This window comes from Salvelinus fontinalis, chromosome 27, assembly GCF_029448725.1.
Source record: "Salvelinus fontinalis isolate EN_2023a chromosome 27, ASM2944872v1, whole genome shotgun sequence".
NCBI lineage: Eukaryota > Metazoa > Chordata > Actinopteri > Salmoniformes > Salmonidae > Salvelinus > Salvelinus fontinalis.
The window spans coordinates 11,667,629-11,687,474 of NC_074691.1; the positions used below are offsets into that span (position 1 = coordinate 11,667,629).

Consider the following 19,846-nt stretch of genomic DNA (forward strand, 5'->3'; position numbering starts at 1 on the left):
GACCAGTATGAATTAAAGTATGAAAATGTATGCACTCACTACTGTAAGTCACTCTGGATAAGAGTGTCTGCTAAATGACAGAATTTTTTTGTTTGTTTTAATCTGATCTGTAAATTATTTTATTCCACTGTGGAGAAGACCGATGGTTTAGAATGACAGAAAGCACAAGGGACTTTACCCGCCCACACATGTACTACATAATACATTAAATGTAGTTGTGCTCAATCTGGCTCAATCCTTTTCATTCCTCTTTCCTGTAGGTTACCCCAATGTCAAGAATTTCTCATGGGGAAAGTATCTGGAGGAGACCCACTCGTCATCGGCTCCTGCCAGGGCTTTTAAAGGGGTACGGCTGTTCATCTCTCTATCCTCGGCACGCAAGACGATGTGGCAGCCCTACATCTACATTCCAACACAGTTTACTGGAGTAGCCTAGCTGGCCGTCTGCTGCAGAGTGTGACATATGATATGCTGCCTAAAGATGCGCACACATCGCACCGAATGTGGATCTAGCGTTCGTCTGCCGATCGTCAGCGCGCTGTGTTTTAAGAACCACCCGCTGTAGAGGTCGGACTACCGGAGTTATTCACGCGATTCTACGTGTAAAATCAGAGCGCACTCGGTTCGCAAATTATGTTCAGAGGTGCTAAGTACTCGGCCCGCAAGCGCTATTGGTGTGTCTGAGCCCTAACCCCCCCCCCCACCACCCCACTCTCCCTCTACAGAAACCCCCCCACAGTTTCCAGCCACTCATGAAGTTGGAGACGGTGGACAAGAGGAACCCCATGCTTGTCAGAGTGGCCACCGTGGTAGACACTGACGACCACAGGGTCCAGGTGAGAACATCTCTTCAACTCTCTTATCTGTCTCTGTCTAACCACTGTGTCTACCAGTATCCATCTGCACTCCAGACTGGAGTCATTCAACATGATACTGTGACTCAGCTGGAGCAACACTTCTGTCTATGTCAATAACTAGGAGGTCTCCCTTCCTCTCCCATCACTAGTTTTTAGCTCAGATGTAGGGATGAGTTTGACTGTGTGTGTGTGTGTGTGTGTGTGTGTGGGGGGGGGGGGGGTGTAGTCCAGCTGTACAGGACAGGACAGGAGGATTAGCCAATACGTCACTCATCTGCACTGTGAAGTGTGTAACTAATAGACCCTAGATCTGAACTAGTATAATCCTAGATTACAGAATTATTATGAGTATAGTCTCTGAGTTCTGGTTCACTACAGATTTCTCCTAAACATTTCAAAGAACAAAAAAGAATGAAACTCCAGCTCTACGTAGGAAATTGGGAGATGAACTCTGTATGAAGGTGTCCTGTGGGAGATATGTGCTGATTTACTGGGAATACATATACAAATGATTCAAGACCTCACCATTGCCCCTTATTCCAGTTTCCAGTACATCAAATTAACATCTCCTTGACTCTCTCCTTGAGACCATTTTCAGGAGAGCTATGAGCTCAATGCTCTTTGAACTCTGAAGTGAACAGTAGGTCAGTGTTGGGAGTCGATGGACAGCTGTCTGCCTGGGGTGTATGTCAGGGCCTCCCCCTCTGCCCTACTTATGCCTATACTGTTCCGTCATCTCATGGAGCAAAAATAGCCCTAGATAGCATAGCTCCAGTCTATACAGTCCCTCCGGGTTTCTAAACTCGTACTCCTTCAGCTTAGCTTTGGTTTCTCGACTGTCACTTGTCACTTTATATACAAAGGCTTTCGATGTTGATCTTGACTTCCTATCTCTGAACTCTTATCTTCTCTCACTCATTCCAAGACTGTTTTCTGAAGCTCCATCCATTCCACCACCATCACTCTCACCACTCATACACGAACCAACACTACATGCATTTCATGCTCTCATTGTCCTTCAAGCATCACATACATTCTCATGCTGTTTCCCCATCTTCAGTCCCTTTGTGCCAGCGCATGCTTCATATTTCATGTTGTCTTCAACTGAACTAATAACAATAGTTTTTAGCAAGGCAGGGAAGCTGGCTGTGTACTAGGAGGGTCTGCCTTCCCACGGCACCCTGGTGTGCTCCTGTCTCCTCTTGTTTGCCCCATACTGTGAAGCACACTATCATTGTCAGGAGTGTGGATGAGAACAGAGGATGAGGGATAGTTACCAACTATGCTGTGTGTCGGCCTCCCACAGATAGCCGGGCTAGCCTCCTCCAGCTGGAAGGGCAGTGCCAAGGGCTTCAGTCCGAGACGGTGCTAGTCAGCTAGATTGACGCAATCAGTAGTTCAGCTTCTAATCTCCAAGATATGTCTTTATCATTCGACCATGGTTTTGATTAAATCTCTTTTCCCCACATCTCTATATTTACCGTATGTGGTCGGACTCTATTGTAACTGTTTGTCCTTGGTGTGTGTTCCTCTAGATCCATTTTGATGGCTGGACAGATGAGTATGACTACTGGGTGGACACAGACAGTCCAGACATCCACCCGGCGGGCTGGTGTGCTAAGACAGGCCACCCCCTCCAGCCCCCAATCAGTGAGTGGCTTTATGACTCATCCTAATCTATTCATGTCCAGCTCCCTGCCTCAGTTCCAGGCCTACGGTTCCTAGCAGACACACTTAGAGCCAGGCCTCAATGGACGCTGCTATTTCTTATCCCGTTCAATCGCAAATAGCTTAATATGCTTTTCCCTGAAAAGACTGTTCTGTCTCTGCGTCGATTTAATCTGATCTGCCGTCATTATATTGAAGGAGTGGTGAGAAGAAGCCTTGTTGGTGGGAAAAAAAAGCAAATTATTATCATGAGTCCTGGCTCTCTCTGTGGTCAATGTCCTGCATTTTACCCTGAGGATGCTGGGAGCTGAACAATGAACTTCCCTCTGCCTCCCTTTCCACTTACTACTAATTTCTCCCTGTGTAGTGGTGTCCATGGAAACATGGATTGAGGAGTTGTGATTAGAGTGCAGCTGATGCTGCCGTCATGTTTCAGAGTAGAGAGCTGGGTTCTCAGAGAGAGAGCTACTGCTCCACATGGCAGCTCACTCGTGTCATATGGACACATCCAGGGACATATCTGCTTTCTCTCTACCTGTACTGACTGTCAATAGTACCAGCTCCTTGTGAGGTTGACACCAACTCCTTGTGACTGAGGCTGTCCTAATATGGACACAGCACATTCGCATTACATTAATCGGCTAGATTCTGTGAACATTATTTTAGGATGGTTCGCCTGAGGTCATGTAGTGAATAGCGTATCACTAGATACAGTATATCACAAAAGTGAGTACACCCCTCACATTTTTGTAAAAATTTGAGTATATCTTTTCATGTGACAACACTGAAGAAATGACACTTTGCTTCAATGTAAAGTAGTGAGTGTACAGCTCGTATAACAGTGTAAATTTGCTGTCCCCTCAAAATAACTCAACACACAGCCATTAATGTCTAAATCGCTGGCAACAAAAGTGAGTACACCCCTAAGTGAAAATGTCCAAATTGGGCCCAAAGTGTCAATATTTTGTGTGGCCACCATCATTTTCCAGCACTGCCTTAACCCTCTTGGGCATGGAGTTCACCAGAGCTTCACAGGTTGCCACTGGAGTCCTCTTCCACTCCTCCATGACGACAAAACGGAGCTGGTGGATGTTAGAGACCTTGCACTCCTCCACCTTCCATTTGAGGATGCCCCACAGATGCTCAATAGGGTTTAGGTCTGGAGACATGCTTGGCCAGTCCATCACCTTTACCCTCAGCTTCATTAGCAAGGCAGTGGTTGTATCGGAGATGTGTTTGGGGTCGTTATCATGTTGGAATACTGCTCTGCGGCCCAGTCTCTGAAAGCAGGGGATCATGCTCTGCTTCAGTATGTCACAGTACATGTTGGCATTCATGTTTCCCTCAATGAACTGTAGCTCCCCAGTGCCGGCAGCACTCATGCAGCCCCAGACCATGACACTCCCACCACCATGCTTGACTGTAGGCAAGACACACTTGTCTTTGTACTCCTCACCTGGTTGCCGCCACACACGCTTGACATCATCTGAACCAAATAAGTTTATCTTGGTCTCATCAGACCACAGGACATGGTTCCAGTAATCCATGTCCTTAGTCTGCTTGTCTTCAGCAAACTGTTTGCGGGCTTTCTTGTGCATCATCTTTAGAAGAGGCTTCCTTCTGGGACGACAGCCATGCAAACCAATTTGATGCAGTATACGGCGTATGGTCTGAGCACTGACAGGCTGACCCCCCACCCCTTCAACCTCTGCAGCAATGCTGGCAGCACTCATACGTCTATTTCCCAAAGACAACCCATGGATATGACGCTGAGCACGTGCACTCAACTTCTTTGGTTGACCATGGCGAGGCCTGTTCTGAGTGGAACCTGTCCAGTTAAACCGCTGTATGGTCTTGGCCACCGTGCTGCAGCTCAGTTTCAGGGTCTTGGCAATCTTCTTATAGCCCAGGCCATCTTTATGTAGAGCAACAATTCAGATCCCATTTTCAGATCCTCAGAGAGTTCTTTGCCATGAGGTGCCATGTTGAACTTCCAGTGACCAGTCAGTATGAGGGAGTGTGAGAGCGATGACACCAAATTTAACACACCTGCTACCCATTAACACCTGAGACCTTGTAACACTAACAAGTCACATGACACCGGGGAGGGAAAATGGCTAATTGGGCCCAATTTGGACATTTTCACTTAGGGGTGTACTCACTTTTGTTGCCAGCGGTTTAGACATTAATGGCTGTGTGTCGAGTTATTTTGAGGGGACAGCAAATGTACACTGTTATACAAGCTATACACTCACTACTTTACATTGTAGCAAAGTGTCATTTCTTCAGTGTTATCACATGAAAAGATATACTCAAATATTTACAAAAATGTGAGGGGTGTACTCACTTTTGTGATATACTGTAGATCTGGATGTAATATCTCACCCCCCTCTCCTCTCCTTATCCCCAGGTCCACAGGAGCTGTTTGAGTCATCTGAGCAGGGCGGATGTCCCACCCCAGGGTGTAAAGGTGTGGGCCACATCAAAGGAGCCCGCTATTCTGGCCACCACAGGTACCCACACTCACAGCAATCACTCTGTCTGGCTGGCCAGGCCATCAAAACTACCATCCAATAGAAATGTCCACTTATAACCCCAACAGGCTTCATATCGCTACATGCCGGTGAATGGTCACTTGTTGCCGGTCAAACTGGGCTTCAGGCTCATTGATCCACCAGTTACGTTTATTACTGTATTACTGTAGCATAGAGACTCATAATGCAAGAGACACCCAATGTATTCCTACTGAAAGTCAATGTTAGCCTACAGCAGCTGTGGTAGGTCTGGAGGTCAACAATATAGGTAGGTATTGTAGATGATCCACACGTACCTGAATGCCCCTGGGGTGAGGCTGTGTATAGGCTGTATAATTGGCTGCGTGGAGCTAGAAGCACAGCGCTGCAAGCACATGAGTGTCACTCTCTCCCATCAGTATTCATCACAATTCTTTCCCTTTTCTCCTGAGAAACCGCGTCTCCACTCTCCATACTCCCACCTCTGCCTCACCGGGCTTTCTTACAACATGTACCCCTCTAGCTGTAGATCTACTAATGTGAGCAGAAACATATTTGCAGAAAAGGCATAATGACTCTCTTTCTTTCTCCCGACGTTGCGGTGCTTTATTATGGAGTGACCGGAGGTCGTGCACACTGCGGTAGAGACAATTTTTAATAGGGACACAGTCCGTTGGTTCAGTATCTGTAATGTAAGCTGATTAACTTGGAGTCTGAGTACAGAATGTAGTGTATTAAAATGTATCTATGGAATGAGAGGTGCTTTATCAGTGTTTGTTGGCAAACCTGGAATATTAAACCGGTAGAGCGACAGATAGCTACGGACAGAAATCATATGAAAGAGCCCTCATTATGCAAAAAAAATGTGTGACAGCGGCTAGGGAAAAGGAGAGAGGGATTAGCGGAGAGTGAGAGGAAGAGAGAAACGCAATCTCTCTTTCTCTCTCCTCTCGTCAGTCAGAGTGGTCGTGGTGTGACAGCGAGGCTTACTCAACCATTTCAATGCAAATATGTTGTTTATATAGACCCATCCCGTTTCCTTTTTAGTTGAGATAAAGTATGTTTCCCCCTAAGGTAATGAGAAATAGCACATTACACAGGTGGACGATGACAAGGCGTTGTGAATGAAGTAGTCTCAGTCTGCAGACTGCTACTGTCTGTAGCTTGAGTTAGAGCACGTTCAATGTTTCCAAATTGAGATTCATCACCCTGGAATGAATCACTTCAACCCCAGAAACTCAGAACTCTTTAGGTTGGCTGTAGTGACTATTGAGTAGTACTAGGAACTGTGTAAACTGTTTTATGCAAACATCGATTAGACAGGGAAGAGCGTTTGTGACACACACTCAGTGTGAGCGAGCTGCCTTAAAAGATATATATACATATCTCTCTGCTGCTTTGCTTATATTAGCTTTTGATTCTGTCCCCAAGATCACTGATGTGTGAATTAATATCTTGTCTTGTGATTAACACTTTATTAAGTTGTAATTAAGGCCTATTATGAAGTTATTACACCAAGTCTTTTTTCCTTAAATCAGTCATTTGTAATGATGTATATGCTCTGATTTGCAGTGCGGTGGGATGCCCATACTCTGACATCAACATCAACAAGGACTCCGTGCTGCCAGACCGTCTGAGTGGTGAGATGCCAGGGTCAGGAGGACTGGGGCGACCCCGACGGGCAGAACCCAACCCAGATATCAACCCACCTCCAGCTCTCACTGCAGAGTAAGGACCAATCAGTAACCAAAACACTGCTTTAACTACAATTTATTCTCAAGACAGTCTGAGACCGATATTGTAGGGGGGAAAATATATGATTCCAGTGTAGGCGTATTAGAATGTAGAGTTTGGCTGAGACTATCAATGCGTAGCTTCGAATTTTGCAGTTCAACTTCATTTCCAAATTCCTTCGAGCATTTTAACACCCCAAAAAAGTGCGAACAGCCCTCATCTATTTCTGTCTGAAGTGACTCACAAGCTTAATCGTTCCAAACATGGCTCTCTTATTATTGTACTTAAGAAACATTTCTCTCTCTGCTAATTTCTTAGCAAGCACTTAAGCGCCAACCCAAATCACCTGGACAAGCCTGGCAGGGGCGAGAAGGCTGGCATCGGGGTGGCGAGTGCCATGGAGCGGTCAATCAAGAAACCCGCCGGCACAGAGCCAAAAAGGAGGTGAGTGGCCCTTACAGTACACGTGAAAAGCCCTGCACTATCCGGATTGGCTGACAGAACCCGCATTCAATCGAATGGTTGAGTGGTGTGTGACTGTGTCGTTACTGCCGGCTGGTCCAGTGTTAGACTGATAGGATTGTGAGGACCTGATGTAGGGCTGTGGCAGTCACTACATTTTGTCCGCCGGTAATTGTCATGCAAATGACTGGCGGTCTCACGGTTATTGACTTGTAAATTAACATAAACACATTTAGCATCTCTGGGCTTCCACTCATACAAGCTGCTGATGCTCGCCTTTGGAACATCTACATTCAAAATAAATTAAAAACGAAACATTTCGTATAGCCTATGCCATCACGATAACAGACATTATTTATTTAGTTGTGATAGGCCTATAAACCTGGGAATGTCTTAGCAATCAAAACATATGGGCTGCATGATGCGACTCTATATTGATGATTTGGAAAAAGTCGCTAAATAAAGACTTGCGCTCTGATCCTTGCACTTCCCGCAGAGGAGAGCGAGAGAGACAATTGCATTGCTGCTCTGCTTATGTGGCAAGCAAGTCAGGGGATATCTAATCAATGAAAGATGGAATTAAAATGACAGAATTAAAAGTGAAATGAGAAAGAAAAGCTACAACAACCAAAAGCCAACAGGTAGGCTGCTATTTAGGCTATAATCTGAGTGGAGTTGTGGTTATGTGCAGCTAACTGTAGGATGGTAAGAAGCACAGTAACGTTATGGCTAGCCTCAATTAGCCTAATTAGCTAGCTTCTCTCAGTTTGACATACTCAAGACAGGTACTATGCAATCGGATGAGACGATATACACAATTGAAGTCGGAAGTTTACATACACCTTAGCCAAATACATTTAAACTCACAATTCCTGACATTTAATCCTAGTAAAAAATCCCTGTTTTAGGTCAATTAGGATTACCACTTTATTTTAAGAATGCGAAATGTCAGAATAATAGTAGAGAGAATGATTTATTTCAGCTTTTATTTCTTTCATCACATTCCCAGTGGGTCAGAAGTTTACATATACTCAATTAGTAGTTTGTAGCATTGCCTTTAAAGTGTTTAACTTGGGTCAAATGTTTAGGGTAAGCCTTCCATAACCTTGCCGCAATAAATTGGGTGAATTTTGGCCCATTCCTCCTGACAGAGCTGGTGTAACTGAGTCAGGTTTGTAGGCCTCCTTGCTCGCACATGTTTTTTCAGTTCTGCCCGCAAATTTTCTAGAGGATTGAGGTCAGGGCTTTGTGATGGCCACTCCAATACCTTGACTTTGTTGTCCTTGAGCCATTTTGCCACAACTTTGGAAGTATGCTTGGGGTCATTGTCCATTTGGAAGACCCATTTGCGACCAAGCTTTAACTTGCTGACTGATGTCTTGAGATGTTGCTTCAATATATCCACATAATTTTCCTCTCTCATGACGCCATCTATTTTGTGAAGTGCACCAGTCTCTCCTACAGCAAAGTCCCCCCACAACATGATGCTGCCACCCCCGTGCTTCACAGTTGGGATGGTGTTCTTCGGCTTGCAAGCTTCCACCTTTTTCCTCCAAACATAAAAAGGCCAAATAGTAAAAATGTTGTTTCATCAGACCAGAGGACATTTCTCCAAAAAGTACAATCTTTGTCCCCATGTGCAGTTGCAAACCGTACGTCTGTGTGGTCCCATGGTGTTTATACTTGCGTGCTATTGTTTGTACAGATGAACGTGGTGCATTCAGGCGTTTGGAAAATGCTCCCAAGGATGAACCAGACTTGTGGAGGTCTCCAATTTCTTTCCTAAGGTCTTGGCTGATTTCTTTTGATTTTCCAAGCTGTTTAAAGGCACAGTCAACTTAGTGTATGTAAACTTCTGACCCACTGGAATTGTGATACAGTGAATTACAAGTGAAATAATCTGTCTGTAAACGAAACAATTGTTGGAAAAATTACTTGTCATGCACAAAGTAGAAGTCCTAACTGACTTTCCAAAACTATAGTTTGTTAACAAGAAATTTGTGGAGCCCTAAGAAAGAAAAAAAAATTGTGGAGCGGTTGAAAAACGAGTTTTAATGACTCCAACCTAAGTGTATGTAAACTTCCGACTTCAACTGTAACTAGAAGTTAGTCTAGCGCGAGATAAGTGGTTGCCGTCTCTCCCTCCATTGCTTGCTGCTCTGGTACTCCGAGCCTCCTGTATCTTACTCACACATTCACACACACTGTACGGCCTCCGCTCCCTAATAGCCAACAACTGTCCCTCGCTCTCTCTCTTTCTCCCTTTTTCCCTTTTTCACTTTCTCCTGGTTTAATAAAGTAGCAAAACAATTGGCTTTTCTGCTGCTTCCATCACTCGGGTTGGACTGTTTGTCCTTTAAGTCCTCTCAGAACGGGTCATTTTTTAATATTTATGCATTTTGTGTCCACCGCATTCCCGGACCCGGTGTGGCGGTAATACGGTCACAGCTACAACCCTAACCTGATGTGCTTTTCACCAGACCGGTTATGACTAGATTGTGAATTTCTTATGTTTTGTGAATGCTGATGGCCTTTGTCCAAATTGGTGCCCTTTTAGTAACCTTGTATACATTCTCCTTCAAGTGACCGACACGCAATTAAGGTGATATTTTGACTTTTTTTTTTTTCTGGACCACATTTATTACCACACAGAGAGAGCCACAGTCAGAGTAGTATAATTGAAGATTGCTGTAGTTACCAAGCCTCTCCACAGCAGCTTCCCTGAGCTTTGTCAAACTGTCATCTGACTCATGCCTGCCTAATCTTGTTCACCAGCCGTCTCTCTCTCGAGGCTGAAGATGAGGTTAATGCCTGCCCTACAATTACCTTCCGTTCATTGTGTTTATATAAGGTGTACTAGTAGAAGTCCCTCCTTAGGCATACACTACCAAAACCATCATGCACTGTTTTCATCAGATTTCAATTAGTCATATATGACATAATGCTGTTTCTGTCACGCGGGACTAGGTGGGTGAAAGAATCAGACGCAGAGAGAGAGCCGCTTGGGAAAAATATTCCTTTTTACTACTTCACAAAAAATGATAAGCCCGAACATACAGGGCACAGAGAAACACTTGCAAAACCCAAAACACACACACGTAACCAAAAGACAATCCCGCACAAAACAAGGGCGGGTCGAACTCCTAAATATAGGGAAGCTCATTTACGAAAACAAAACCACAGGTGCAACTAATAAGACAAAACAAACAGACAAACGAAAAAGGGATCGGTGGCGGCTAGTAGGACGGTGACGACGACCGCCGAGCACCGCCCGAACAGGCAGGGGAGCCAACTTCGGCGGAAGTCGTGACAATTTCTCTTTAAAAAAATGTTTATCAAACTATTAAATGTCATTACGAGCAGGTATTTCTAATATGCACTCAATCCCATTTTACTAGACATTTCTACTCCACATGCATGTCCTCAGAGATGTGTTGGTATTTCCGATAACTGATGGAATATGTGGGCAGCTTGATTTGTATAGGTTCTTTAAATGTTAAACCTTATTTGCGTAGATTAATTGGTTGTCCAGGGACTGGGGCTAAGTTTTATCTTTATTTTATTCAGGAGTTGGGACCTTCTTTCAGTCCAATGCACCTAACTATTTCTGCACACATGGAGAAGAGAGGCGACAGAATGCCTTAGCTAAGTTTAATTTAGAGAGAAACTCAAGTCATCACCCTGTTATTTAAGATTTATCAAGACTCAACCAGAGCAGCATGTTGGTTGAGTATGACGGAACAGTTCTTAGGATTAAAAAGTGATTACAAGCAATGACATTTTCATCCCAGGAGTAGTGACGGCTAGTATTGGAATATCTTGGAATGCACAGTGATAATCAATGAAGTAGTGACTCAATATGTCATGAAACATTTGTTCCAAATTGTGTGAGCTCAGTCCCTGCAGTACTGCCCTATCTGTGTGTCTCTATTGACTCCCTTCTCTCTCCCAGGGTTGGGCGGCCATGCAAACAGAGGAAGGTCGAGGAGCCGGTAGAGGAGGAGATGGAGAGTGAGGTGTCATGCATAATGGAAACCAAAGGTACTGTACTGTCTCTGAACAACATTCTTTTCTTCCTATCGTTCAAATATTTTAAGAGCGTCACTGCACGGTGTCTCTCCCTAGTACAGTAGGATCTATGGCCTCCCACTCATTACCCAGTGCCTTCCTTCACAGTATGAATCAGTAATGTAGATCCAGCTCTCCCTCTGTCTTTTACTATGCTGAATGTGTTCACCTCTTGGGATGTCTCCTCCCCTCACTCTGCGTCTTGCCAGAGCTAGGCGCACGCTCTCAAAACAAAAGTTTCACACAGTGTTATTATGTGGATGTTCATGTCTTTGGCACGCGCTGAAATGATTTGAATTTCTTGTTTGTTGTCATTTGAGCCTAGCTCCTTTTGGTTATAGTTCATTTGTTGAGAATTCCAATATTCTCATCCTCTTCCAATGAAACTGAACAGCACTGAGTACCAAAACTGTCTTTGCAGTGTAGTTTAACCCTAACCTAAAGACAATAGGGATGACTCACTCCTTCTACAGTACAGTACTGTGGCTCCAGGGTTCTTTGTGTGAAGTTCCAGTGTCAGAACATCCAAGGCTCTGCTCTGGTCCTTTGTGAGTTCTCACACCTCTGAAGGGATAGAAGGTAACAGCCAGTAATGAGAGTGAACCAGCAGCAAGCAGCAAACTGGAGGGAAATATTCTTTGAATACAGAGACAGACAGAAGATGTTTTCCTGAAACAGACATCAAACGGCACTGACCTTTCTGACAGTTGCGGGGTCTGCCAACGTGTGTAGTAACCTTAAACAGCATGTACTTTATGTACAGCCATGGAAGATATACTTAATTACATAAGGAAATAGATGTTTCTGGGTGACATGGAATGACTCGGTCTCTAGCTCCGTTTAGGATGATGCTGGGTTAATTAGTCTGTATATCTGCCTTGGACAGTAAAGGCACTTTGGCTTTGATCACCTTCTGTAAGGAGTTTTCAAAGCTCCATCTCTCTCTCTGTGTCACTTTATATGGGTCCCTTTCATGTAATTATTCCGAGACCTATGCATCCTATACAGCAACAAATGCTTCTTATTCTGTTAATGTCTTCAGTTGTTCTTTTCATTCTGATGCCGAGCATATTCAGTGGTGCCGCATGGAGCAGAGAAACATGTACAAATAAACAACTTATAAAATAGATTTTATTGTAGTCAAACTTAATGGACGATTTTGGTTTTAGGCCCTTACGTGAGGGTTTAGAGAATTTTTAAAAATGCATTCATATTAACATGGATCACAGTATTGTTAAAGTTAAATGTGATGGTGAGTGAGTCTGATCACGTTCTGGAGCTTTGCAAAAATGCACTGGAGTGAAGATGAAATAGATGAAATGAAGTAGGCAGTTGCTTCATCGACGCAGTAGAATTATAATATGGTCATGAGGGATTTTGGATCCGAATTAAAGGGGTTTACGATTAGAATGTGGGTTTAACCCCCTAGAGTCGATGCGTCAATCTAAATTGCATAACAATCCACTGCATCCGCCAGTGCCGTACTTCCCCATCTGCGATGAAAGGTGGCAGAGCTAGAGCGGTGTTTGTCCAATCATGAGACATCCCGAAAATCAGTCTTCTCACGTAAATGTCTGTAGCGTCCAAACGTTTGACATACAAACTATTATGACCACTCTATGGAAAGGGGAGACTCTCAAGGAACACGACATTCTCCATTTTGCTCTACGACGGCCACAAGTGCCACAAAACAAATGAAGTATGAAGGTAGTTTTGTGCCTACCCAAACAGACGCCTCACAAGTCCTCAACTGGCAGTCGCCCGGAGCCTCCGGCGACGGTCCCCAGCCCGGAGCCTCTGGCGACGGTCCCCAGCCCAGGGTCTCTGCGGCGACGGTCCCGAGCCTCCGGCAACGATCTGTAGTCCGGAGCCTCCAGGGGTGGTTCCCAGTTCAGAGCCTCCAGCGGTGCCTCCAGCGACGAAGCCTCCAGTGACGGTCAGCGGTCCAGAGCCTCCAGCGGCGATCTGCAGTCCAGAACCTTCAGCAGGGGTTCTTAGTCCGGAGCCTCCGGTAACGATCCACGGTTCAGTGCCTCCGGCGACGACCCACTGTCCGGGGCCTCCTGCGACGCTCCCCAGTCCGGGGCCTCCGGCGACGCTCCCCAGTCCGGAACCTCCGGCGACGCTCCCCAGCCCGGAACCTCCGGCAACGGCGACGGGCCGCAGCCCGGAGCCTCCGGCGACGGGCCGCAGCCCGGAGCCTCCGGCGATGGTCCGCAGTCCGGAGCCATCGGCGACGGTCCGCAGTCCGGAGCTTCCGGCGACGAGCTGCAGTCCAGAGCCTCCGGCGACGATCTGTAGTCCGGAGCTTCCGGTGGTGGTTCCCAGTTCAGAGCCTCCAGCGATGATCCACTGTCCGGTGCCTCCAGCGACGAAGCCTCCAGTGACGGTCGGCGGTCCAGAGCCTCCAGCGGCGATCTGCAGTCCAGAGCCTTCAGCAGGGGATCTCAGTCCGGAGCCTCCGGTGACGATCCACGGCTCGGTGCCTCCGGCGACGACCCACGGTCCGGAGCTTCCGGCGATGATCCCCGCACCAGAGCCGCCATGGAGAAAGACGTATCTGCGAGCGGAGTGGGTACGAGCGGAGCCGCCCCCGACGCCCTGCGTCATCCATCATAGATGCCGACCCGGACCCTCCCCTATTGAGTCAGGTTTTGCGGTCGGAGTCCGCACCTTTGGGGGGGGGGTACTGTCACGCCCTGACCATAGTTAGCTGTTTTTTCTCTGTGTTGGTTGGGGCGTGATAGTGACTTGGGTGGGTCATCTAGGTGTTTTTGTATTTCTATGGTGGCCTGATATGGTTCCCAATCAGAGGCAGCTGTTTATCGTTGTCTCTGATTGAGGATCATATTTAGGTAGCCATTTCCTCATTTGTGTTTGTGGAATCTTGACTATGTGTAGTTGCCTGTCAGCACTATTTTGTATAGCTTCACGTTTCGTTTGTTATATTTGTTGGTTTGTTCAGTGTTCATTAATTAAAAGAGAATGTACGCATACCACGCTGCGCCTTGGTCTCATTCTAACGACGGACGTGATAGAGGCGTCTGTTTCTCAAACTAGACACTGATGTACTTGTTCTCTTGCTCAGTTGTGCACAGGGGCCTCCCACTCCTCTTTCTATTCTGGTTAGAGACAGTTTGCGCTATTCTCTGAACGGAGTAGTACACAGCGTTGTACGAGATCTTCAGTTTCTCACATGGAATAGCCTTCATTTCTCAGAACAAGAATAGACTGACGAGTTTAAGAAGAAAGTTCTTTGTTGTTTTGTTTCTGGCCATTTTGAGCCTGTAATCGAACCCACAAATGCTGATGCTCCAGATACTCAACTAGTCTCGTGAAGAAGGACAGTTTTATTGCTTCTTTAATCAGGACGACAGTTTTCAGCTGTGCTAACATAATTGCAAAAGGGTTTTCTAATGATCAATTAGCCTTTTAAAATTATAAACTTGGATTAGCTAACACAACGTGCCATTGGAACACAGGAGTAATGGTTGCTGATAATGGGCCTATGTAGATATTCCATTTAAAAAATCTGCAGTTTCCAGCTACAATAGTCATTTACAATATTAACAATGTCTACACTGTATTTCTGATTAATTTGATGTTATTTGTATTTATTTATTTATTTATCCCCTTTTCTCCCCAATTTTCGTGGTATCCAATCGCTAGTAATTACTATCTTGTCTCATCGCTACAACTCCCGTACGGGCTCGGGAGAGACGAAGGTCGAAAGCCATGCGTCCTCCGAAGCACAACCACACCAAGCCGCACTGCTTCTTTAACACAGCGCGCCTCCTACCCGGAAGCCAGCCGCACCAATGTGTCGGAGGAAACACCGTGCACTTGGCCCCCTTGGTTAGCGCGCACTGCGCCCAGCCCGCCACAGGAGTCGCTGGAGCGCGATGAGACAAGGAAATCCCTACCGGCCAAACCCTCCCTAAACCGGACGACGCTGGCCCAATTGTGCGTCGCCCCACGGACCTCCCGGTCGCGGCCGGCTGCGACAGAGCCTGGGGGCGAACCAAGAGACTCTGGTGGCGCAGTTAGCACTGCGATGCAGTGCCCTAGACCACTGCGCCACCCGGGAGGCCCCAATTTTGATGTTATTTTAATGAACAAAAATGAGCTTTTCTTTCAAAAACAAGGACATTTCTAAGTGAACCCAAACTTTTGAACGGTAGTGTATGTGTATATACACTGCTCAAAAGAATAAAGGGAACACTAAAATAACACATCCTAGATCTGAATGAATGAAATATTCTTATTAAATACTTTTTTCTTTACATAGTTGAATGTGCTGACAACAAATTCACACAAAAATTATCAATGGAAATCAAATTTATCAACCCATGGAGGTCTGGATTTGGAGTCACACTCAAAATTAAAGTGGAAAACCACACTACAGGCTGATCCAACTTTGATGTAATGTCCTTAAAACAAGTCAAAATGAGGCTCAGTAGTGTGTGTGGCCTCCACATGCCTGTATGACCTCCCTACAATGCCTGGGCATGCTCCTGATGAGGTGGCGGATGGTCTCCTGAGGGATCTCCTCCCAGACCTGGACTAAAGCATCCGCCAACTCCTGGACCGTCTGTGGTGCAATGTGGCGTTGGTGGATGGAGCGAGACATGATGTCCCAGATGTGCTCAATTGGATTCAGGTCTGGGGAACGGGCGGGCCAGTCCATAGCATCAATGCCTTCCTCTTGCAGGAACTGCTGACACACTCCAGCCACATGAGGTCTAGCATTGTCTTGCATTAGGAGGAACCCAGGGCCAACCGCACCAGCAAATGGTCTCACAAGGGGTCTGAGGATCTCATCTCGGTACCTAATGGCAGTCAGGCTACCTCTGGCGAGCACATGGGGGGCTGTGCGGCCCCCCAAAGAAATGCCACCCCACACCATGACTGACCCACCGCCAAACCGGTCATGCTGGAGGATGTTGCAGGCAGCAGAATGTTCTCCACGGCGTCTCCAGACTCTGTCACGTCTGTCACATGTGCTCATGTGCTCAGTGTGAACCTGCTTTCATCTGTGAAGAGCACAGGGCGCCAGTGGCGAATTTGCCAATCTTGGTGTTCTCTGGCAAATGCCAAACGTTCTGCACGGTGTTGGGCTGTAAGCACAACCCCCACCTGTGGACGTCGGGCCCTCATACCACCCTCATGGAGTCTGTTTCTGACCGTTTGAGCAGACGCATGCACATTTGTGGCCTGCTGGAGGTCATTTTGCAGGGCTCTGGCAGTGCTCCTCCTTGCACAAAGGCGGAGGTAGCGGTCCTGCTGCTGGGTTGTTGCCCTCCTACGGCCTCCTCCACGTCTCCTGATGTACTGGCCTGTCTCCTGGTAGCACCTCCATGCTCTGGACACTACGCTGACGGACACAGCAAACCTTCTTGCCACAGCTCGCATTGATGTGCCATCCTGGATGAGCTGCACTACCTGAGCCACTTGTGTGGGTTGTAGACTCCGTCTCATGCTACCACTAGAGTGAAAGCACCGCCAGCATTCAAAAGTGACCAAAACATCAGCCAGGAAGCATAGGAACTGACAAGTGGTCTGTGGTCACCACCTGCAGAACCACTCCTTTATTCGGGGTGTCTTGCTAATTGTCTATAATTTCCACCTGTTGTCTATTCCATTTGCACAACAGCATGTGAAATTTATTGTCAATCGGTGTTGCTTCCTAAGTGGACAGTTTGATTTCACAGAAGTGTGATTGACTTGGAGATACATTGTGTTGTTTAAGTGTTCCCATTACTTTTTTGAACAGTGTATATATACAGTGGGGAGAACAAGTATTTGATACACTGCCGATTTTGCAGGTTTTCCTACTTACAAAGCATGTAGAGGTCTGTAATTTTTATCATAGGTACTCTTCAACTGTGAGAGACAGAATCTAACCAAAAATCCAGAAAATCACATTGTATGATTTATAAGTAATTAATTTGCATTTTATTGCAGCCTTCCACAACCTTCCCACAATAAGTTGGGTGAATTTTGGCCTATTCCTCCTGACAGAGCTGGTATAACTGAGTCAGGTTTGTAGACCTTGCTCGCACACACTTTTTCAGTTCTGCCCACACATTTTCTATAGGATTGAGGTCAGGGCTTTGGGATGGCCACTTCAATACCTTGACTTTGTTGTCCTTAAGCCATTTTGCCACAACTTTGGAAGTATGCTTGGAGTCATTGTCCATTTGGAAGACCCATTTGCGACCAAGCTTTAACTTGCTGACTGATGTCTTAAGATGTTGCTTCAATATATCCACATAATTTTCCTCTCTCATGACGCCATCTATTTTGTGAAGTGCACCAGTCCCTCCTGGAGCAAAGCACCCCCACAACGTGATGCCACCACCCCCGTGCTTCACAGTTGGGAAGGTGTTATTCGGCTTGCAAGCCTACCCCTTTTTCCTCCAAACATAACGATGGTCATTATGGCCAAACGGTTCTATTTTTGTTTCATCAGACCAGAGGAAAGTACGATCTTTGCAGTTGCAAACCGTAGTCTGGCTTTTTTATGGCGGTTTTGGAGCAGTGGCTTCTTCCTTGCTGAGCGGCCTTTCAGGTTATGTCGATATAGGATTCGTTTTACTGTGGATATAGATACTTTTGTACCTGTGTATCTTCACAAGGTCCTTTGCTGTTGTTCTGGGATTGATTTACACTTTTTGCACCAAAGTACGTTCATCTCTAGGAGACAGAACGCGTCTCCTTCCTGAGCGGTATGACGGCTGCGTGGTCCCATGGTGTTTATACTTGCATACTATTGTTTGTATAGATGAACGTGGTACCTTCAGGCATTTGGAATTTGCCCCCAAGGATGAACCAGACTTGTGGAGGTCCACAATTTTTTTTCTGAGGTCTTGGCTGATTTCTTTTGATTTTCCCATGATGTCAAGCAAAGAGGCACTGAGTTTGAAATACATCCACAGGTACACATCCAATTGACTCAGATGTCAATTAGCCTATCAGAAGCTTCTAAAGCCATGACATCATTTTCTGGAATTTTCCAAGCTGTTTAAAGGCACAGTCAACTTAGTGTATGTAAATTTCTGACCCACTAGAATTGCGATACAGTGAATTATAAGTGAAATAATCTGCCTGTAAACAATTGTTGGAAAAATGACTTGTCATTCACAAAGTAGATGTCCTAACCGACTTGCGAAAACTATAGTTTGTTAACAATACATTTGGTGTGGTTGAATAATACGTTTTAATGACTCCAACCTAAGTGTATGTAAACTTTCTACTTCAACTGTATATATGTATGTATGTATGTATGTGTGTGTGTATATATATTTATTTGTGTATATATTCTATATTTAATGAGCAGTGATCATTCTCTAACATGCATATGCAGGAGTAACACCCAGTGCCTCTCAGGTATTTACTCAGTAGAATGGCGAGTGACTCCTCCAGAAAATACTCCCTCATTTCCCTGAAACGTGAATATTGATGTCCTCGGGGTGTTTGTTCATAAGCGAACAACTGTTTTGTTGTTAGTTTCTCCATCAACCAAAGTAAAGTTACATGAAGTTGCTATGTCACAACTGTCACCTCATTAAATTTGTCCTAAAGAATTATGATCCATGAGTCTGTGACTGTGTCCCTTGCTACCTCTCTAATTGGTCCAGACTGTAATTGCTTCCCTCTCTTGCTACAGTAGATTAGTTCCTACATAAAAATGTTTTTTTTTTAATGTGTATGTATGTGTGTCTTTCGGAAGGGTTGGGTTAAAAGCGGAAGTCAAATTTCGGTTGGACCTTGTGTGCAATTAGCCAATGAAGTGATCTTAATGTGAATTTCTCTAGATTTGTTCCTCCTCAGGCAATATTAATCTTTGTGTTCCATCAAAACCTTAGAATTACTCTCAAAACATCACAATTTTCCGCTTCACTTGAATTGTCAATTTTAGGAGATAAATGTTGGAAGATGCTCAAAGCTGGGTTTATGCCTGGATAAAGAAACAGTCAGCATTAACTCACTATCTAATTAGGCTGATTCCCACAGCTTCCCAATATGGTTAGGAGTGAGCAGCAAGCATCTGCATTCTGTTTCTTCTAACCTTTCCAAAGACTTCCATCAGATCTCTTTAGTATCAAGCTGTTCATCTTCAGGTAATCACAGCAACAAATTCCTTGCTTTTCCAAATTTAAGTGAATTAATTTGAGGATTTTTGTTTATTTCCTTCCCTTCCCTAAAGTAGAGCAGACACTACAGCAAGCCCTTCACCAGTCAGTGTTCATGCCATGCACCTCGCCATCCCCCAGCAGCTCTCCTTTCTGCTGGGACCAGCACAGCAAGCTACTTCCCACTGTGGCTGGCATCACTTCAAGCAAAGTGGCTTCATGGACAGTGGAGGAGGTAATGGATGATTTGCATTGTCGCTACATTGTTGCTTGCTGTGCAGTGACTGTGCTGTTCATTTGGATAACTATACTAAGCATGATGTCCAATGTGTTACAGGTGATTGAGTTCATCCAAGGTCTTCCAGGCTGTAGGGAACACGTGCACACTTTCAGAGACGAGGTACAGTTT

At 45.5% G+C, this 19,846-nt stretch overlaps 1 protein-coding gene across 1 annotated transcript in view; it reads left to right on the forward strand.

Annotated features, from left to right (window-relative positions):
- Window positions 1-19,846, forward strand: part of LOC129825040 (lethal(3)malignant brain tumor-like protein 3) — a 43,543-nt gene that overhangs the window by 12,429 nt on the left and 11,268 nt on the right. The window contains exons 13-21 of the mRNA XM_055884731.1: window positions 261-346; window positions 726-836; window positions 2,393-2,507; window positions 4,936-5,038; window positions 6,611-6,766; window positions 7,091-7,216; window positions 11,187-11,275; window positions 19,515-19,672; window positions 19,775-19,837. Of these exons, the coding sequence (XP_055740706.1) occupies window positions 261-346; window positions 726-836; window positions 2,393-2,507; window positions 4,936-5,038; window positions 6,611-6,766; window positions 7,091-7,216; window positions 11,187-11,275; window positions 19,515-19,672; window positions 19,775-19,837 (1,007 nt within the window). The remainder of the gene's footprint in view (window positions 1-260; window positions 347-725; window positions 837-2,392; window positions 2,508-4,935; window positions 5,039-6,610; window positions 6,767-7,090; window positions 7,217-11,186; window positions 11,276-19,514; window positions 19,673-19,774; window positions 19,838-19,846) is intronic.